Raw genomic sequence first — 15,416 nt, forward strand, 5'->3', positions numbered from 1 at the left:
AGGTCTCCAAGGGCTGGCTCGAAGGATTACTTCGCCCGCTTCGAAGCAAATAGGCAAATGTCTTTGTGTGTGTGTGTGTGTGTGAGAGAGAGAGAGAGAGAGAGAGAGAGAGAGAGAGAGAGAGAGAGAGAGAGAGAGAGAGAGAGAGAGAGAGAGTCATCGTTTTTCGATAATGAAGGGAAGTTCTGATTCCATGGATATGCAATGAGTTGAGTGAGTGAGAAGTAACGTTGTTCTGCAATGTATTTGTTGGTTGATTGTGATCTTTTCTTTATATGACTCTTCTTTGTTCGAAATTCCTCAACATTAAAACAAATTCCTCAACATTAAACCATTTAGTTTTGAGAGCGGAAATAAAATGTTTCTGTCAATATTTTCAGTTTCACACAAAAGTATTTTCATCCTTTTTTTGTCGAAAGAATGAATGATGGAGAACTTCAAGCTTCGAAGTTTTCTTAACTTGCTGTTTTGATTGATGTCAGTGGGATTATCTTGAGAATAATCGATACATTTCTGTTTCTGTTCATGTTATATTTTGACAACATCAGTTCTGTAATATATATGTGTGTGCGTGTGAGAGAGAGAGAGAGAGAGAGGGTGATTTTGTGTTTTCGTATACACACACACACACACACACACACACACACACACACACACACACACATATATATATATATATATATGTTACGCAAAATGTGGATAATTGCCAAATGTGTACATTTTGCAATTAATTTTGCCTATTGTGTACAATTTGCAGGCATCAAGCGCTGCAAATTGTACACAATAGGCAAAATTAATTGCAAAATGTACACATTTGGCAATTATTCACATTTTGCGTAACATATATATATATATATATATATATATATATATATATATATATATATATATATATATATATATATATATATATATATATATATATATATATATATATATATATATATATATATACGGCAGCCAAATAAGATTAACTGTAAGATAATAACGATACCAGCAAATGTTATATATATATATATATATATATATATATATATATATATATATATATATATATATATATATATATATATATATATATATCTAGAATATTTAGTGCTATCGTTATCATATAGTTACTCTTATTTGGCTGCCTTTATCACAAAATGTGGCACCATCTCGGTACCACACACTTTCCGAAATCTGAGTTCGTATATCCCCGGATATTTGGGTTAAGTCGAGGTTACAAGTGGCATTACCTTCGAGAAGTAAGCGCCCTTGTGGCCTGTGATTATCGATGAACCATTAAAGGCAACACGACGCTGACGTTGAGGCTCCAGCCGAGTAGGATGAAGGTGCTACTCCACCAAATTGTTTTCTTCTTCATTCATTCATCACTGAAACAGTTAGAAAGTGTTCAAGGACCAGACTTCATCATTCGAAGCAAACAAACGTTAATATTGAACCGATGGAAATGCCATTGAATTACAAGCAAGAATGTAAGGAATAGAATGCCTGCAATCAAAAATGAAATTAAACAAGTAAAAGATGATCTGAAGTGTCTTCGGAGCAATCGAGTTTTCTGTATGATCCGCTGCCCATGAAACGTTCAGCCACGGCCCGGAGGTGGCCTGTCGTTTAGCGTTGCCAGACGCACGATTATGGCTAACTTTAATCTTATATAGATAAAAAAAACTGCTGAGGCTAGAGGGTTGCAATTTGGTGTGTTTGATGATTGAAGGATGGATGATCAACGTATCAATTTGCATCCCTGTAGCCTCAGCAGATTTTAAGATTTGAGGGGGGAGGGGGAGGGGGCAGAAAAAGTTCGGACGGAGACAAACGGCCATCTCAATAGTTTTCTTTTACATAAAACTAGAAATTTGAATGACGTAAACAGCAAATCAATATCAGTAGCGGTACGTCAGCAAACGTGATTTTTCCAACGTTTGCAGTTCATAACAGATAAGGATAAGCCGTCTTACAAATACCCTTTTATTCACCCCCATTTTGCATTCACCCCGAAGCTTCTAAAATGGCGTGACTCCTACTAATGCAACGATCATTTTCCTTTTCCTGCTCACTGGGTCCAGTTTTACACCGTTCGAGACAACTGCTTCTTTAAGTACGTCAGCAAACGTGATTTTTCCAACGTTTGCAGTTCATAACAGATAAGGATAAGCCGTCTTACAAATACCCTTTTATTCACCCCCATTTTGCATTCACCCCGAAGCTTCTAAAATGGCGTGACTCCTTCTACTAATGCAACGATCATTTTCCTTTTCCTTCTCACTGGGTCCAGTTTTACACCGTTCGAGACAACTGCTTCTTTATCGCCGGCTCGAGATCACACCATAACACAACCTTTTACATCTCTGTTGCCCTTTTCTTTACATCTTATTTCTACGCCCCTCGCCCTTTGAGCACTTCTATTTACATATATATTGCGCCAAAAATGCTTTCAGCATTTGCAATGATAGACAATTTCTGTGTACCCCATATTTTGTTGCCAAGCTCTGGCTTCTCTTCTTACCTTTCTTACTCTTACGAGTCACCTCGTCTTTCCTTTTGACAATTATAAATAAAACTGTTTTTGGTAATTATGCGAGAGGCTCTCCTGATGATTGCTAATGTTCCCTATTTTCCCATGTTCTGATTTCCTTTCTCATATTTATAGATAAAACTATTTTTAGTATTAATGTGAGAGGCTCTCTTGATAATTGCTAATGTTCACGATTTTCCCGTGTTCTGATTTCCTTTCTTATATAACACACACATTTGATTTCAGCTTTGTTTTCCTTAGAGATATTTTCACGACTTAATTCAGTTCCTCTGAATAATCCCACTCCAAAGCTGCGGGGCAAAGTTTCAGATTCCCTGAAACACCCCTTGACATTCCCTTTTTTTTCCCTCACTTTTACCGTAGGTATAGTTTACCTCGACCTGTTTCGGTATCGCCAGACACAGTGGCTCTTCTTGCTCTGTCGATCCTTTCACGTCTGCATTATTCATTGCGTGGGCTCAGCAGCTTCTAATGAAATACGTGAGCTATCAGAATAATATTTCCTTTCGTGCTGTTTAAAGAAAAATTATTTTCTGCATCCCCAGAGTTTCCCCAACTAAAAGTACGTAGGACGGAAACAGCTAATATGATTGTAAACGATTCTGCATTCAACGGGAACAGTAAAGCGACTGCTATCGACAGCGTATTTCAAGGAAGGGTTATCTTCCATAAAGGCACATTTACTTCACTGGGAGGTCTGGAATCTTTTACGTGGCGACCCTGGGCCATGGAAGTGTTGCTGTAGCGCTCTGAAACACAAGCACCTGTAGGACACACAGTATTAGACCAGTATACCACTAACTGCATTCGTGTTGGTTAATATTAAACTATGCACTGACGAGGACTGTAGTCGATTTCACACGACAGTGTTGACATTAGAGTGCATCGAAGCCTAACGCTTCGGCAGTAAGGAAAGGAAAACGTAGTACACCATTGTCACAGCCTTGATAAAAGAACATGAGAATTCTGAAACTGTAAAAAGGTTCTGGACGAGTTCTTTACCCTTCCGAAGTATCTAAACGATCAGATGTATTGTAGATAAAGACATTTTAAACACATGAACGTGCCTTTCTATCTGGTAGCAAAGAGCACATTCAAAGGCATATTTTCATAAAAAGTAAAAAGATGGATTTTCCGTCTCCTCTATCATTATCGTTTTAGATCCAATTTAGTCAGAATCCTGCGAGACATCGATCTGAGCCTTTGATAGTCGTCCCAGTGCTTAGCTTTAATTATTAATAGTATTATGTAAGATGATAACTGGGTCTTTGATGAAGGGTTATTATGAGATTGGAATAAGTTCCTCACGAAGATTGTAGACGCGCGCGCGCACACTATGTACGTGTATGCGTGTATAATGTCCCTTGCCCATATAATACGACTGGAAATGGCTGCAAAAAAAAAAAAGGTGCTTCAGATAATTTTTTATAAAAAAAAAAGTCGAAAAAGAAATTACTGAGGAAAGCTATAACCCAAATGAAACTACAAACGGCACTAATGAGAACCTACGATACATTTTTGTTTTTGGTCCTTAATAACGTACAAGAATGGCATGCCGCCAACCATCCTCGGCCATATTTAATTAGGTCTATTAAAAGCTCAGGAGATGAAAAACTCGATGAGAACTCAGCTCAGGCAATTACATCGTTGTGGGAGGACACTCACTTGACTGAAACGCAAATCGCGATACTCATTTGCGCAAAATAGGAAAGCCAAAAACAATTGCTATCGAAAATGTGTTAATAGAAATTGTTGAGGCATTTGTAATGTAATGAATAACAGTTCTACTTGTTAAAATCAGCCAACAGCACTATTTACTTACGGCCCACCAAACATTCTATGATTGTCAAGTCATTTATAATGAACTGGATTTTTAGTCGTAGTTTTATTATAAACACTGAAGAAATTGGCAACTCTTCCATGCTCCTTTCTTGGGCTGATTTTGACTAATGATTGTGACAATCCATTTTCAACTGTACTGTCCATCAGCACTATTTTGATTCTCTTCGTCAAATAAGTACATTGATGTTATGCCTACTCTTACATGCTAACTATTCCTGAATTTTGTGGCTTTCACTTGAACTGCATTTCTTCCAGCACAGACCAAATGTGCCAGTCTCTTCGCACAGGGTGAAAAAACAGTCACTACTTCGGTTGTGTCAACTAAAGTTTCTCCTGAAAACTATGACGGCAAGATGTAAAAGATAATGCTATTTATCGCTCTCCTTCCAGATGGTTAAATTGTGTGTGTGTGTGTGTATGTGTGTGTGCGCGCGCGCGTGTGTGGGTGTGTGTCCACACATACATAAAAGTTGATAGAAGTGAGTGATCTCCACATGGGTTGAGTCAAATTCAGATTTTCTATGCTTGGTGAAACGTTAATGAAATCGTGTCAACAATTGGCAACAATAGCACTTGATGTGTTTGACGAAGGATGATCAGGATCATTTTTAGTAGCTTCGTATTTGCTGAGGAATTCAACTTGAATTTCCTTTGATATGCTGGAAAAATGAGACGCTTTTTACTGTAACGTTCGGCTTTTGCGAAGACTTGTTTACATACTTGCATACATTTTTCTATAGCTGTTATTATATGAATATTTAGTAGTACAGATGTCATTCAAGAACAAAAAAAGCATTAACGCCATGTTTAATTACTATTCAATTTCGGCCATGAACAATATTATCTGCTACACACAAGGAATATAGCCTTCAGGCTGCAGAATGACTCACCTGAGTGCTGCCAGTGTCCTTCAAGGTTCTTTGACTTTTTATGGAAGTCATGATGCATAATTAACGAGTTAATTATTCAACTTTAAAAGTCAGGGAAATGCTTCTCTTATGAAAGACTTTCTCTTGGCTGAATCAGAAAATCACAGAACCGACTTTGTATGGAAAGTTTAGTTTGCTCTTTTCTCTGTTCAATTTCCTCTCTCTCTCTCTCTCTCTCTCTCTCTCTCTCTCTCTCTCTCTCTCTCTGCACATCAGTAATCTATGGATATGCTTCGTGTCAGGGGGGGAGGGGGGCGGGGGATATGGCCTAAACTTTTCAAGGTTGGAATCGTTAGAGAAATAGAATCTAAAATGCTCATTCGGGAGGCAGTTCATATAAGCAACTAGTCTGCTCCTCATTAGTCCATAACTCATTCTTCGAAAAGTATTTAAATCCATTGGTAACGCTTGATGGAAGACCTTTGTTGGAAAGGCAGTTGGCAATGCTGATAATTATCAGCTGTTATGGATTGGAATAGGTATTGTGATATTTATTGTGTAATGATAAAATAAAATGCATCTCATATCTATTTACCATTAATTTTATTTTAGTTACGTATAAGTGAGGAAATTTATAATTTAGATTGTCAAATTTCCGTGTGTTTACACACTTGGAATGTTTGTGTATTGTCAGGAATAAGTAATATTATACATGAGGAAAAACAGGAAGCCATGACTGCTGTTTTATTGAAGGTCTGTTACACTGTCGCCTTTTGCTATTTAATCATTCGATAAATTAGGCGTCACTAATGAGTCCTCTCAGACAAATGAAGCTAAATATAAGTTTCATTTGTCAGACGAACTTGTTTTTTGACACCAGACTGATTTTTATGTGGACGTCATTTTATGGGTAACATTTTGGATTCTTGAAAATTTCGTTCTCATTAGCCTCATTTTATCATCATGTTTGTTGTATTAAAGTTAGCATAATCATGCGTCTGGCAACGCTATAGGAGAGGTCACCAGCGGGCAGTGGCTGAAAGCTACTTGGGCCGCCACTCACACACCATTATACGCTGTACAGGAAACCCGATTGCGCCGAAGAAACTTAGGCGCCTTTACTTGTTTCGCATTTATACCCACAATCGCGTTTTTACCATAACAATTTCCACGAACAGTAGAGATAAAGTTTAGGAAAGTTTCTATGGTTATTGACTTCGCTGTTCCGTCGTCATGCATCAAGAGAGAGAGAGAGAGAGAGAGATTTTTGTTGAAGTGTATTGAGGGGAACACTCGCCTTTTGAACGCTATTGCTTTATGGACCGCACATTTAACCTGTTTCTTAGTATTTAGCTTTTTTGTGGTGTGAATACAACTCTTGAAATCAGCGTTTCATTATCTGAAGTTCAAACTACAGAGAAGACGTTTACACAAAATTTTTATGTTAAAGTCGCAGTTTCAAAGGGAAAACTCGTTGTTATGATTTGTCTCTTATTACACGTGATGCATTTGCCTATTTTTCGTCCGGAAACCTGAAAAGGTTGTGGATTCGAATGTTCAGAGGATTTCAGACGGGCTTTGGATCGTTAACCTGTGTCTGAAGCCGTGTTTTTAAACCTTGTTTAGTTTTCTGAAAAGAAAACAATTGTGCCGGCTTTGTCTGTTCGTCTGCACTTTTGTCTTTCCGCTCTCAGATCTTAGAAACTACTGAGGCTAGAGGGCTGCAAATTGGTATGTTGATCATCCACCCTCCAATCATCAGACATACCAAATTGCAGCCCTGTAGCCTCAGAAGTCTGTATTTTATTTAAATGATAAAATATCCATAGTTGTGCGTCTGACAACGCTGAAGTCCAGCCACCATGGGCCGTAGTTTAAGTTTCATTGGCCGCGGCTCATACAGCATTTACCGAGACCACCGAAAGATATATCTATTTTCGGTGGCTTTGATTATACAATGTACAGAAGTCTCGATTGCGCCGAAGGCATTTCTTTTATATCGGAATCTGTTGACATCTATTATTGCCCTGGAGGGCTGTCCAAGGTCCCCAGGTCCCCAGGTCGGAGCCTTTTGAATGAAAGAGATGCGAATTTTCCCGCGTCTTCTTCATCGAAGCCATCAAAGAGCTGAAACCGGGAGTCTCGTTCACTGTCGTAGAACCGTCTGACGTTGATATGAACGATTGGAGATCGACATTCACCCTGAGTGAGAGTATCATACCACTTTCAACAATTCGCGGAACAGATTTCAATCTGAATGAAGCGAGTTCAATCACGCTTCGAGTTGATTCAAGCTCATAGTACATAAAGGAATTGGTTTAATTCGAGGTGTTTAGCCTGTGATTGGCGTTTGTTCAAGGCAGGTGACTCACCGCGGATTGGCTTGATCTAATACACATCTAATTAAGGAGCCTCGTGGTTCGCGGTTGGAGTTTAGATACCGAGGAGGTCATGTGAAGGTCATAGGTCAGTCTGCAATAACACTGTGTAAAATCTCTAATTTAGTTGTGTTAAAGAGCTAAGTTTATGATTGTTAGGAGAAATGATTTGATTTTTGGGGATTAATATCTATCATAATGATAAAATGTGGTAACACTTTTCGAATTAAACCGTTGTTGCTTTTTTTTTCTTCACTTTAACTTCTCAACTTCCAAAAGTAATGAACATTACTTTCAGAATGCCTTGAACAAGATTTCCAATAGAAATATATGCTTGTGTGTAAGACTGTAATGCATAAACTGAACTGCGCGATTTCAGTGTTTTATTTTCTAGACTTTTCTACTGCTGACTGGATTCACTTCGCGAGTCTATCGATTTTCGGGTGACCATTGGTAGCACCTGGCCAAGTTGAGAGTCGGAGTCATTGGCTTAGGTCCGACTATTGGCTCTGAGGATTCAATTTTCGGTTTCGGTCGAAAAGGCTTTCTGTTTGTGTGAGTAGCGCCGCAGCGCTTTCCTGCTTTCAAATCTTCCTCTCGTTATGAGAACCTACTGTTCCACCTGCACTTCTGATTCTCTTCTAGTTTGTTATTAGAACATCGAACTTCTCAGTTCCCGAGGTCCTTTATTCCTAACACCGTTGGACTGGAACAGCCTCCCTGGAGAAGTCGCGCAACTGGAATTTCAGAAGTTCAAGCGAAGGTGCAATACATCACTACCATAATTCTATTCTCCTTTCATTTTAATACGTTTGTATCTATTTGTTAATTTATTGTTTTTCTTCTTCTTTTTTAATAAGTGGGGTCTCTTCTTTCTGTATTTCCCTTTACCTCGTCTTACTTCTTCCTAATGAACACCATGTTCTTTGGAAGCTTGAATTTCAAGTCAGTGGCCCCATTGCTGGGCTTGTTTCCACATGAATAGGTTTCATCTTCTTCTTCTTCTTAATAATAATAATAATAATAATAATAATAATAATAATAATAATAATAATAATAATAATAATAATAATAATAATAATAATAATAATAATAATAATACTGTTTGTTTAACTTGACTTGAATTTGATCCTGCATTGATGTCCTTAGTTGCCTCGAAACTGAATAGCTGAAAGTTCCGTAGCCTTTGGAGTTGTAGCCTAAATTTCGCCATTGATTTGATTATTCCCACCATTGTATTTATCAGAAAATAAGTGTAGCGTCAGGTATTGTCCAAAGAAGGCCATGGGGACTAAGGGTGCATCCGTACTACGGTAAAACGGGTATCAGGACAAAATCCCCCGTAGGACAAAATCCCCCTTGCCAGAATTCCCCTTTTTCTACCACTTGCTTGTTTTCTAACAAGGCAATATTTTTTTAACTAACAGCTACATCAACTAAATCTTCTTATAGTCATAGCAATACAGTCGTTTGCTCATTTTTCTAAAAGGCGATATTTTTTTTACTTACATAGTTATTTTAACAACATCTTACAAAGAAATCACATTAATACTTCCAACATAAAAGATTGAGTTTGTGAAGAGCAATAAAGGACAGGTGAAATTGCATCGTGAAGGATATATTGACGTTAAACAAAAAGAATTGGCAGACGGTGTGGTATCATACGAATGTGAAAGAAGGCGAACTAAAGCATCATGTAAAGCAAAAGTCAAAGTGAGGCAAGGTGAGGTCATCGAAGAATGACACAGCCACACACACGCACCAGATACAGCGGAATGTGAAGCCGCAAAAGTATTTCAAGAAATTAAATAACGTGTGCAACAAACAGAAGAGACCACACAACAAATAATCGCTGAAGATTGCGCATCTATATCAGACGAGGTAGCTACAAAATGATCTTCCATCCATTTCCTTCGAAGAGATGTACGACGCTATAAGCACCAAAAGAGGAACTATTTACCGTTGCCATCAAGTACTCAAGATCGTGTTTTACTCGAAAACTGTCAAAACCGCCAGGGGTGAAAACATTTTGTTGCATGATTCAGCGTTTGACGGCTGGGTGTTCCCATCCAGCCATCTGGAAGTTTATGAGTCTTAGAGCGAGAAATCAACTTCCCAGATGTTCAGAGGAATCAGATTATTTCGCTAGTGAACCACCTAGAAAGAAATATAAGGATGCCACATCACGAATCCAATCAGTTGTGCTAACATACCAAGAAAAAACGTATTTAGATTATCTTAGAGGCATTGCATTTGACTTGGGGTTTTAAACACACGTTCAGCCTTTGAATAAACAATTTAGCATTTTTCCTGAAATTTGCATTTTCCTCAAATATTTTTATTGTTAAGAATTCCATCTCCTCAAGATGAAAGCTAAGTTAGTTTTAAAAATTTATCTGTAATATTCAGTTAACTAGAGCTATATATGCAATAACAAATGTAAAACCAGCAAATGACTGTACGAGTATTCTAATATATTTCTGTTTGGAACTATATAAGCAATAAAATATAAAACAAGTTGCTACTATTATTGGTTGCTTACATTTTCATGATTTTAAATTTGTCCCGGGGGATTTTGTCCATGCGGGATTTTGTCCTTGGGGGATTTTATCCAGGGGGATTTTGTCCTTGGGGGATTTTGTCCAGGGGGATTTTGTCCAGGGGGATTTTGTCCTTGGGGGATTTTGTCCAGGGGGATTTTGTCCTTTGGGGGATTTTTGTCCCAGGGGGATTTTGTCCGGGGGGATTTTGTCCTTGGGGGATTTTTGTCCAGGGGGATTTTTGTCCTTGGGGGATTTTGTCCAGGGGGATTTTGTCCTTGGGGGATTTTGTCCAGGGGGATTTTGGGTGCCAGGGGAATTTTGTCCTTGGGGGATTTTGTCCTTGGGGGATTTTGTCCTTGGGGGATTTTGTCCAGGGGGGATTTTGTCCAGGGGGGATTTTGGCTTGGGGGATTTTGTCCTTGGGGGATTTGTCCAGGGGGATTTTGTCCTTGGGGGATTTTTATCCATTATTGGGGGATTTTTGTCCTTTTGGGGGATTTTGTCCTTGGGGGATTTTGTCCAGGTGGATTTTGTCCTAGTGGGATTTTATCCTTGGGGGATTTTGTCCTTGGGGGATTTTGTCCAGGGGGATTTTGTCCTTGGGGATTTTGTCCTTGTTTGATTTTGTCCTGGGGATTTTGTCCCTTTGGGGGATTCTGTCCTGTGGGATTTTGTCCTTGGGGGATTTTTTTTTCCTTTGGGGATTTTGTCCTTGGGGATATTTTGTCCAGGGGGATTTTTGTCCTTGGGGGGATTTTGTCCTTGGGGGATTTTGTCCAGGGGGATTTTTGTCCTTGTGGGATTTTGTCCTTGTGGGATTTTGGCCTTGGGGGATTTTGTCTAGGGGGATTTTGTCCGCTTGGGGAATTTTGTCCCTTGGGGAATTTTTCTTGGGGGATTTTGTGCCATGGGGGATTTTGTTCTTGGGGGATTTGTCAGGGTGATTTTTGTCCTTGGGGATTTTGTCCAGGGATTTTTGTGTCCTTGGGGTATTTTGTCCAGGGGGATTTTGTCCAGGGGATTTTGTCCTGGGGATTTTGTCCTTGGGGGATTTTGTCCTTGGGGGATTTTGTTCCAGGGGATTTTTGTCTTTGGGGGGATTTTGGTCCAGGGGGGATTTCGTCCTTGGGGGATTTTGTCCCGGGGGATTTTGTCATTGGGGATTTTTGGCCGCTTGGGTGATTTTTGTCCAGGGGGATTTTCTTGTCCTTTGGGGGATTCTGTCCGGGGGGATTTTGTCCTTGGGGGATTTTTTCCTTGGGGGATTTTGTCCTTGGGGATATTTTTGTCCTTGGGATGTCCTTGGGGGAATTTGTCCCTTGGGATTTTGTCCAGGGGGATTTTGTGTTCCTTGGGGGGATTTTGTCCTTGGGGGATTTTTGGCCTTGGGGGATTTTGTCCTAGGGGGATTTTGTGGTGGGGAATTTTGTCCTTGGGGGAATTTTGTCCTTGGGGGATTTGTCCAGGGGATTTTGGTCCTTGGGGGCCTTTTGGGGGTCCAGGGGGGATTTTTGTCCTTGGGGATTTTGTCCAGGGGGATCTTGGGGGATTTTTTGTCCGGGGGATTTTGGGGTCCAAGGGGGATTTTTGTCCGGGAATTTTGTCCTTGGGGGATTTTGTCCTTGGGGGATTTTGTCCAGGGGGATTTTGTCCTTGGGGGATTTTGTCCAGGGGGATTTTTGGTCCTTGGGGGGATTTTGTCCCAGGGGGGTTGGGGGATTTTGTCCAGGGGGATTTTGTCCTTGGGGATTTTGTCCAGGGGGATTTTGTCCTTGGGGGATTTTGTCCAGGGGGATTTTGTCCAGGGGGATTTTGTCCAGGGGATTTCGTTCCTGGGGAATTTTGGTCCTTGGGGGTTTTGTCCTGGGGGGATTTTGTCCAGGGGATTTTGTCCTTGGGGGATTTTGTCCAGGGGGATTTCGTCCTTGGGGGATTTGTCCAGGGGGATTTTGTCCAGGGGGATTTTGTCCTTGGGGGATTTTGTCCAGGGGGATTTTGTCCAGGGGGATTTTGTCCTAGAACCGGTAAAACGTCGTCAACTGGGACCGGTAGGTTATTGGTCTCACATGACCCACAGGTCCAATGCAGGTAATTAATGGCTTTTTGTTAGTCCTAACCACTACTTCATATGCTTTTCCAGTCTCTCATGTTATCTTTCTTCTATCTTGCTATCCAGCCTTTCTAACAATTATTTCATAGTGCAACTGCGAGGTTTTCTTCCTGTTACGCCTTTTAAACCTACCTGCTCTTAATTTCCTTTCCAGGGCTTAATGACCTTATAGGTCCCAGTGTTTGGCCTTTGCCCTAAACTTTATTTTCCATTCCATTCATTTGATTATTCAGTATTAGCTCAAGATTCATACTACACTTATGGTTATTGACTTCTTGTCAACCTGTTTGTAATATGGGTGGCATAAGTTGCCGTTGTGTTTATGACCTGTTTTAATGTAGTGTTGACGGACCCTAAAATCTCACCACGAAAGAACTGCTGAGAAAAGGTTCTCAGCAGTGTCATAAATCGCCGAGGTTACCAAACGTAGCAGTCAGCAATCATGGTGGATATGGGATGATTTCAATTTCAAGCGCAGAACCTAGTATATTTGTCAAGAATGCGAACACCAAAGCCAAAGTCAACTTTCATCTTTCAGGATAGCCGAATGAATAAGTCGTTATTGCCCAACCCTATCAGGCCCTTAAAACATTGGTTGAATCCTGGCCGCGGTAGTTACGCTTTGTCATTTCAGATTCACCTTGGGTGTGACTTCATACCCAAGGGAAGGTGAACCTAAATGTTTTTATATACCACATTTATTATGTGTTTATGTATGTATTTTCACACCAGTTCTCCTTCTTCCTTTCACGACTGGTATAATGAAGCCTAAACTAAACTAACCAACTTGTATAAATTTAGACCTGATGAAATATGGATCACAACTCTGTAAGGGTGGGGCCTTTGATGACTGAGTGTGTTGTCAAGAGCCTCGGGACCAAAGTCTGTGTTGTGAATATACAAAAGGTAAGCAGGAAAAACTCGGTGGCAGTTTGTTTCAGCGTCCTTACCACAATCCAACTGGAGGCATCTGGACAAGTCAGTGCCACTGTTTCAGAAGTGTTGTTGCCTCGGCTCCAAAATCTTCTAAACAAAGACCTGTGTAACTCAGACATGACATCAAGTTTTCCATCGATTTGAAGGTATAACGTAGCACTTTTCCCAGGTAATATGAACAAGGCTAAGCTAACAGAGAGAGAGGTAAAGGGAAATATTTATTCAGCCACTATCTGTGTAATTTAAGAACTGTTGAAGCTCAAATGCACACTACTCTTACGCTCCTTTTTTTCTTATAGTAGATAAGTTGTTCCAGAGGGATAATGAACAGGCGATTGACTGAGAAGATGGGAGAAGCAATAGCTGACCTTTCCATAGATTATGTTGAAATCACTCTGTGATGAAATTAATGAACAATTGGAAAAGCCATTTCTTGTTTGCATTTTCGAAGAAAATGTTACATAATGCTCTTAAAATGTCGTCTGTACCTAGAAATAGTTATCTTTCAATAAGACTTGTTTGGAAGAGGGTCTCCTTCCAATATATTATTATTATTATTATTATTATTATTATTATTATTATTATTATTATTATTATTATTATTATTATTATTATTATTATTATCATTATTATTATTATTATTATTATTATTATTATTATTGATTATTATTATTATTATTATTATTATTATTATTATTATTATTATTATTATTATTATTTGACGTTTCCTTTTAACCCGTTTGAAAGAGCTACTGAAATCTGTCGGGAGACTCGTTTTCTGTTCGACCATGACCAACTTTTTATTTTATATTTAAATTAATCTTCCTTTGAGGAAACTCCTTGGAAAAGGAAATCATTAGAATGCCGAGATAAAAGGAGGCTTTTATTTTCTCTTCCTATATTTTTTTCCAGTTTTTTGTGGTAGCTCCAGGGCAGAGACAAAAATGACGTGCCTTTGAGGTCAAGACCAGAAATGACTAACTAGTTAAAAAGTTGGGTATATTCTGTTATGTAAGTATATCCCACCGTTGTTGATGTCGAACTGTACTTTGTAGGTGTTTTCACGTTTGTGTGCACATTATATGTTTGCATGTGTGGTTGTGTTTGTGACAGTCGCAACGGACATACGGGCCAGAGAGGGAGGAAAGTAGAGATGTAGGAACCGAATTATTTCTTTTCTGTTTACGATCAATCGATGAGGTTGTCTCATAGCCATTACTCAATTGAGGCACTGAATATACATACATTAGTATTTAGAACAATTTACTCTGGCGCCATTTTTCGCGTGTTTACAGTTGGTCTTTGCGAAATATTAGTTTTTTAAATTTATTGTTTTTTCTAACTCTTGTCAAAAAGTCGTGTTGTAAAGATCGCATTGCAGAAAACTGTGGCATATATTGAAACGCTTGAGCATTTGTTAGGCGAACATTCTTAGAAACTGGTCTGTCTAGTCTGTCGCTGACTAAAGCTCGGTTAGTTGTTGGTGCAAGAGTCTGTCGTAAATGATAGGCGCTCGTGATGAGCACACCCTGCAGTTTGAAAGGACCTTTCCTAGTTTCTGGGGTCGTTATCTAGGACTAATATGATATTTACTGTCTTTTTTTTGTGTTTTTACGGTCATCCCGAACGGGCTTGCACTTAACACGCCTCAAAGGTGGATACATAACGGGTTAAAACCATTGCGGGTCACTATCTAGGAAAGATCCGTTTGAAAAAGTCATATTCTGAAGTTGTCTCAGGATACAAATCAGCATAGACAGGAACCCGAACTAAAATGTGGGCCATAAAAGTCACTCTTTTCAACATGTCGACGATATTTCACCAAAACTGATATGCTAGTCATTCAGATTTGAAGACATTCTTCTGTGTGTGGCTTATTTTGAGATCAAAAGAGAATGTCTGATAAAAGTGTGTGTGTGTGTGTGTGTGTGTGTATAATAACAATGATAATAATATCCTTTATATCAACTCAGGGCCATATACATGTAATTTACAAAATACAAACAGTAACATACACAATCTAGATACATCAGACATGATAATAAAATGAATAAACGGCACTATCCACACAATAACTGAGGTAGTATAAAAGATAGCAATCATAATACTGATAATAACTAATGATATTGGAGAGAAAAAAATTCATTGATAGCTACAATAGTTAGTGCACAGATTATATAACTTAAATTTCAGCTA

The 15,416-nt window shown here is 39.1% G+C and overlaps 1 protein-coding gene across 1 annotated transcript in view; it reads right to left on the bottom strand.

Moving 5' to 3' along the window:
- Nucleotides 1-11,014: 11,014 nt before the first annotated feature.
- Nucleotides 11,015-15,416, bottom strand: part of LOC135216461 (uncharacterized) — a 13,456-nt gene continuing 9,054 nt past the window's right edge. Inside the window, exon 3 of the mRNA XM_064251831.1 lies at nt 11,015-11,826. Within this exon, the coding sequence (XP_064107901.1) occupies nt 11,015-11,826 (812 nt within the window). The remainder of the gene's footprint in view (nt 11,827-15,416) is intronic.

This window comes from Macrobrachium nipponense, chromosome 6 (assembly GCF_015104395.2).
Source record: "Macrobrachium nipponense isolate FS-2020 chromosome 6, ASM1510439v2, whole genome shotgun sequence".
Lineage (NCBI taxonomy): Eukaryota > Metazoa > Arthropoda > Malacostraca > Decapoda > Palaemonidae > Macrobrachium > Macrobrachium nipponense.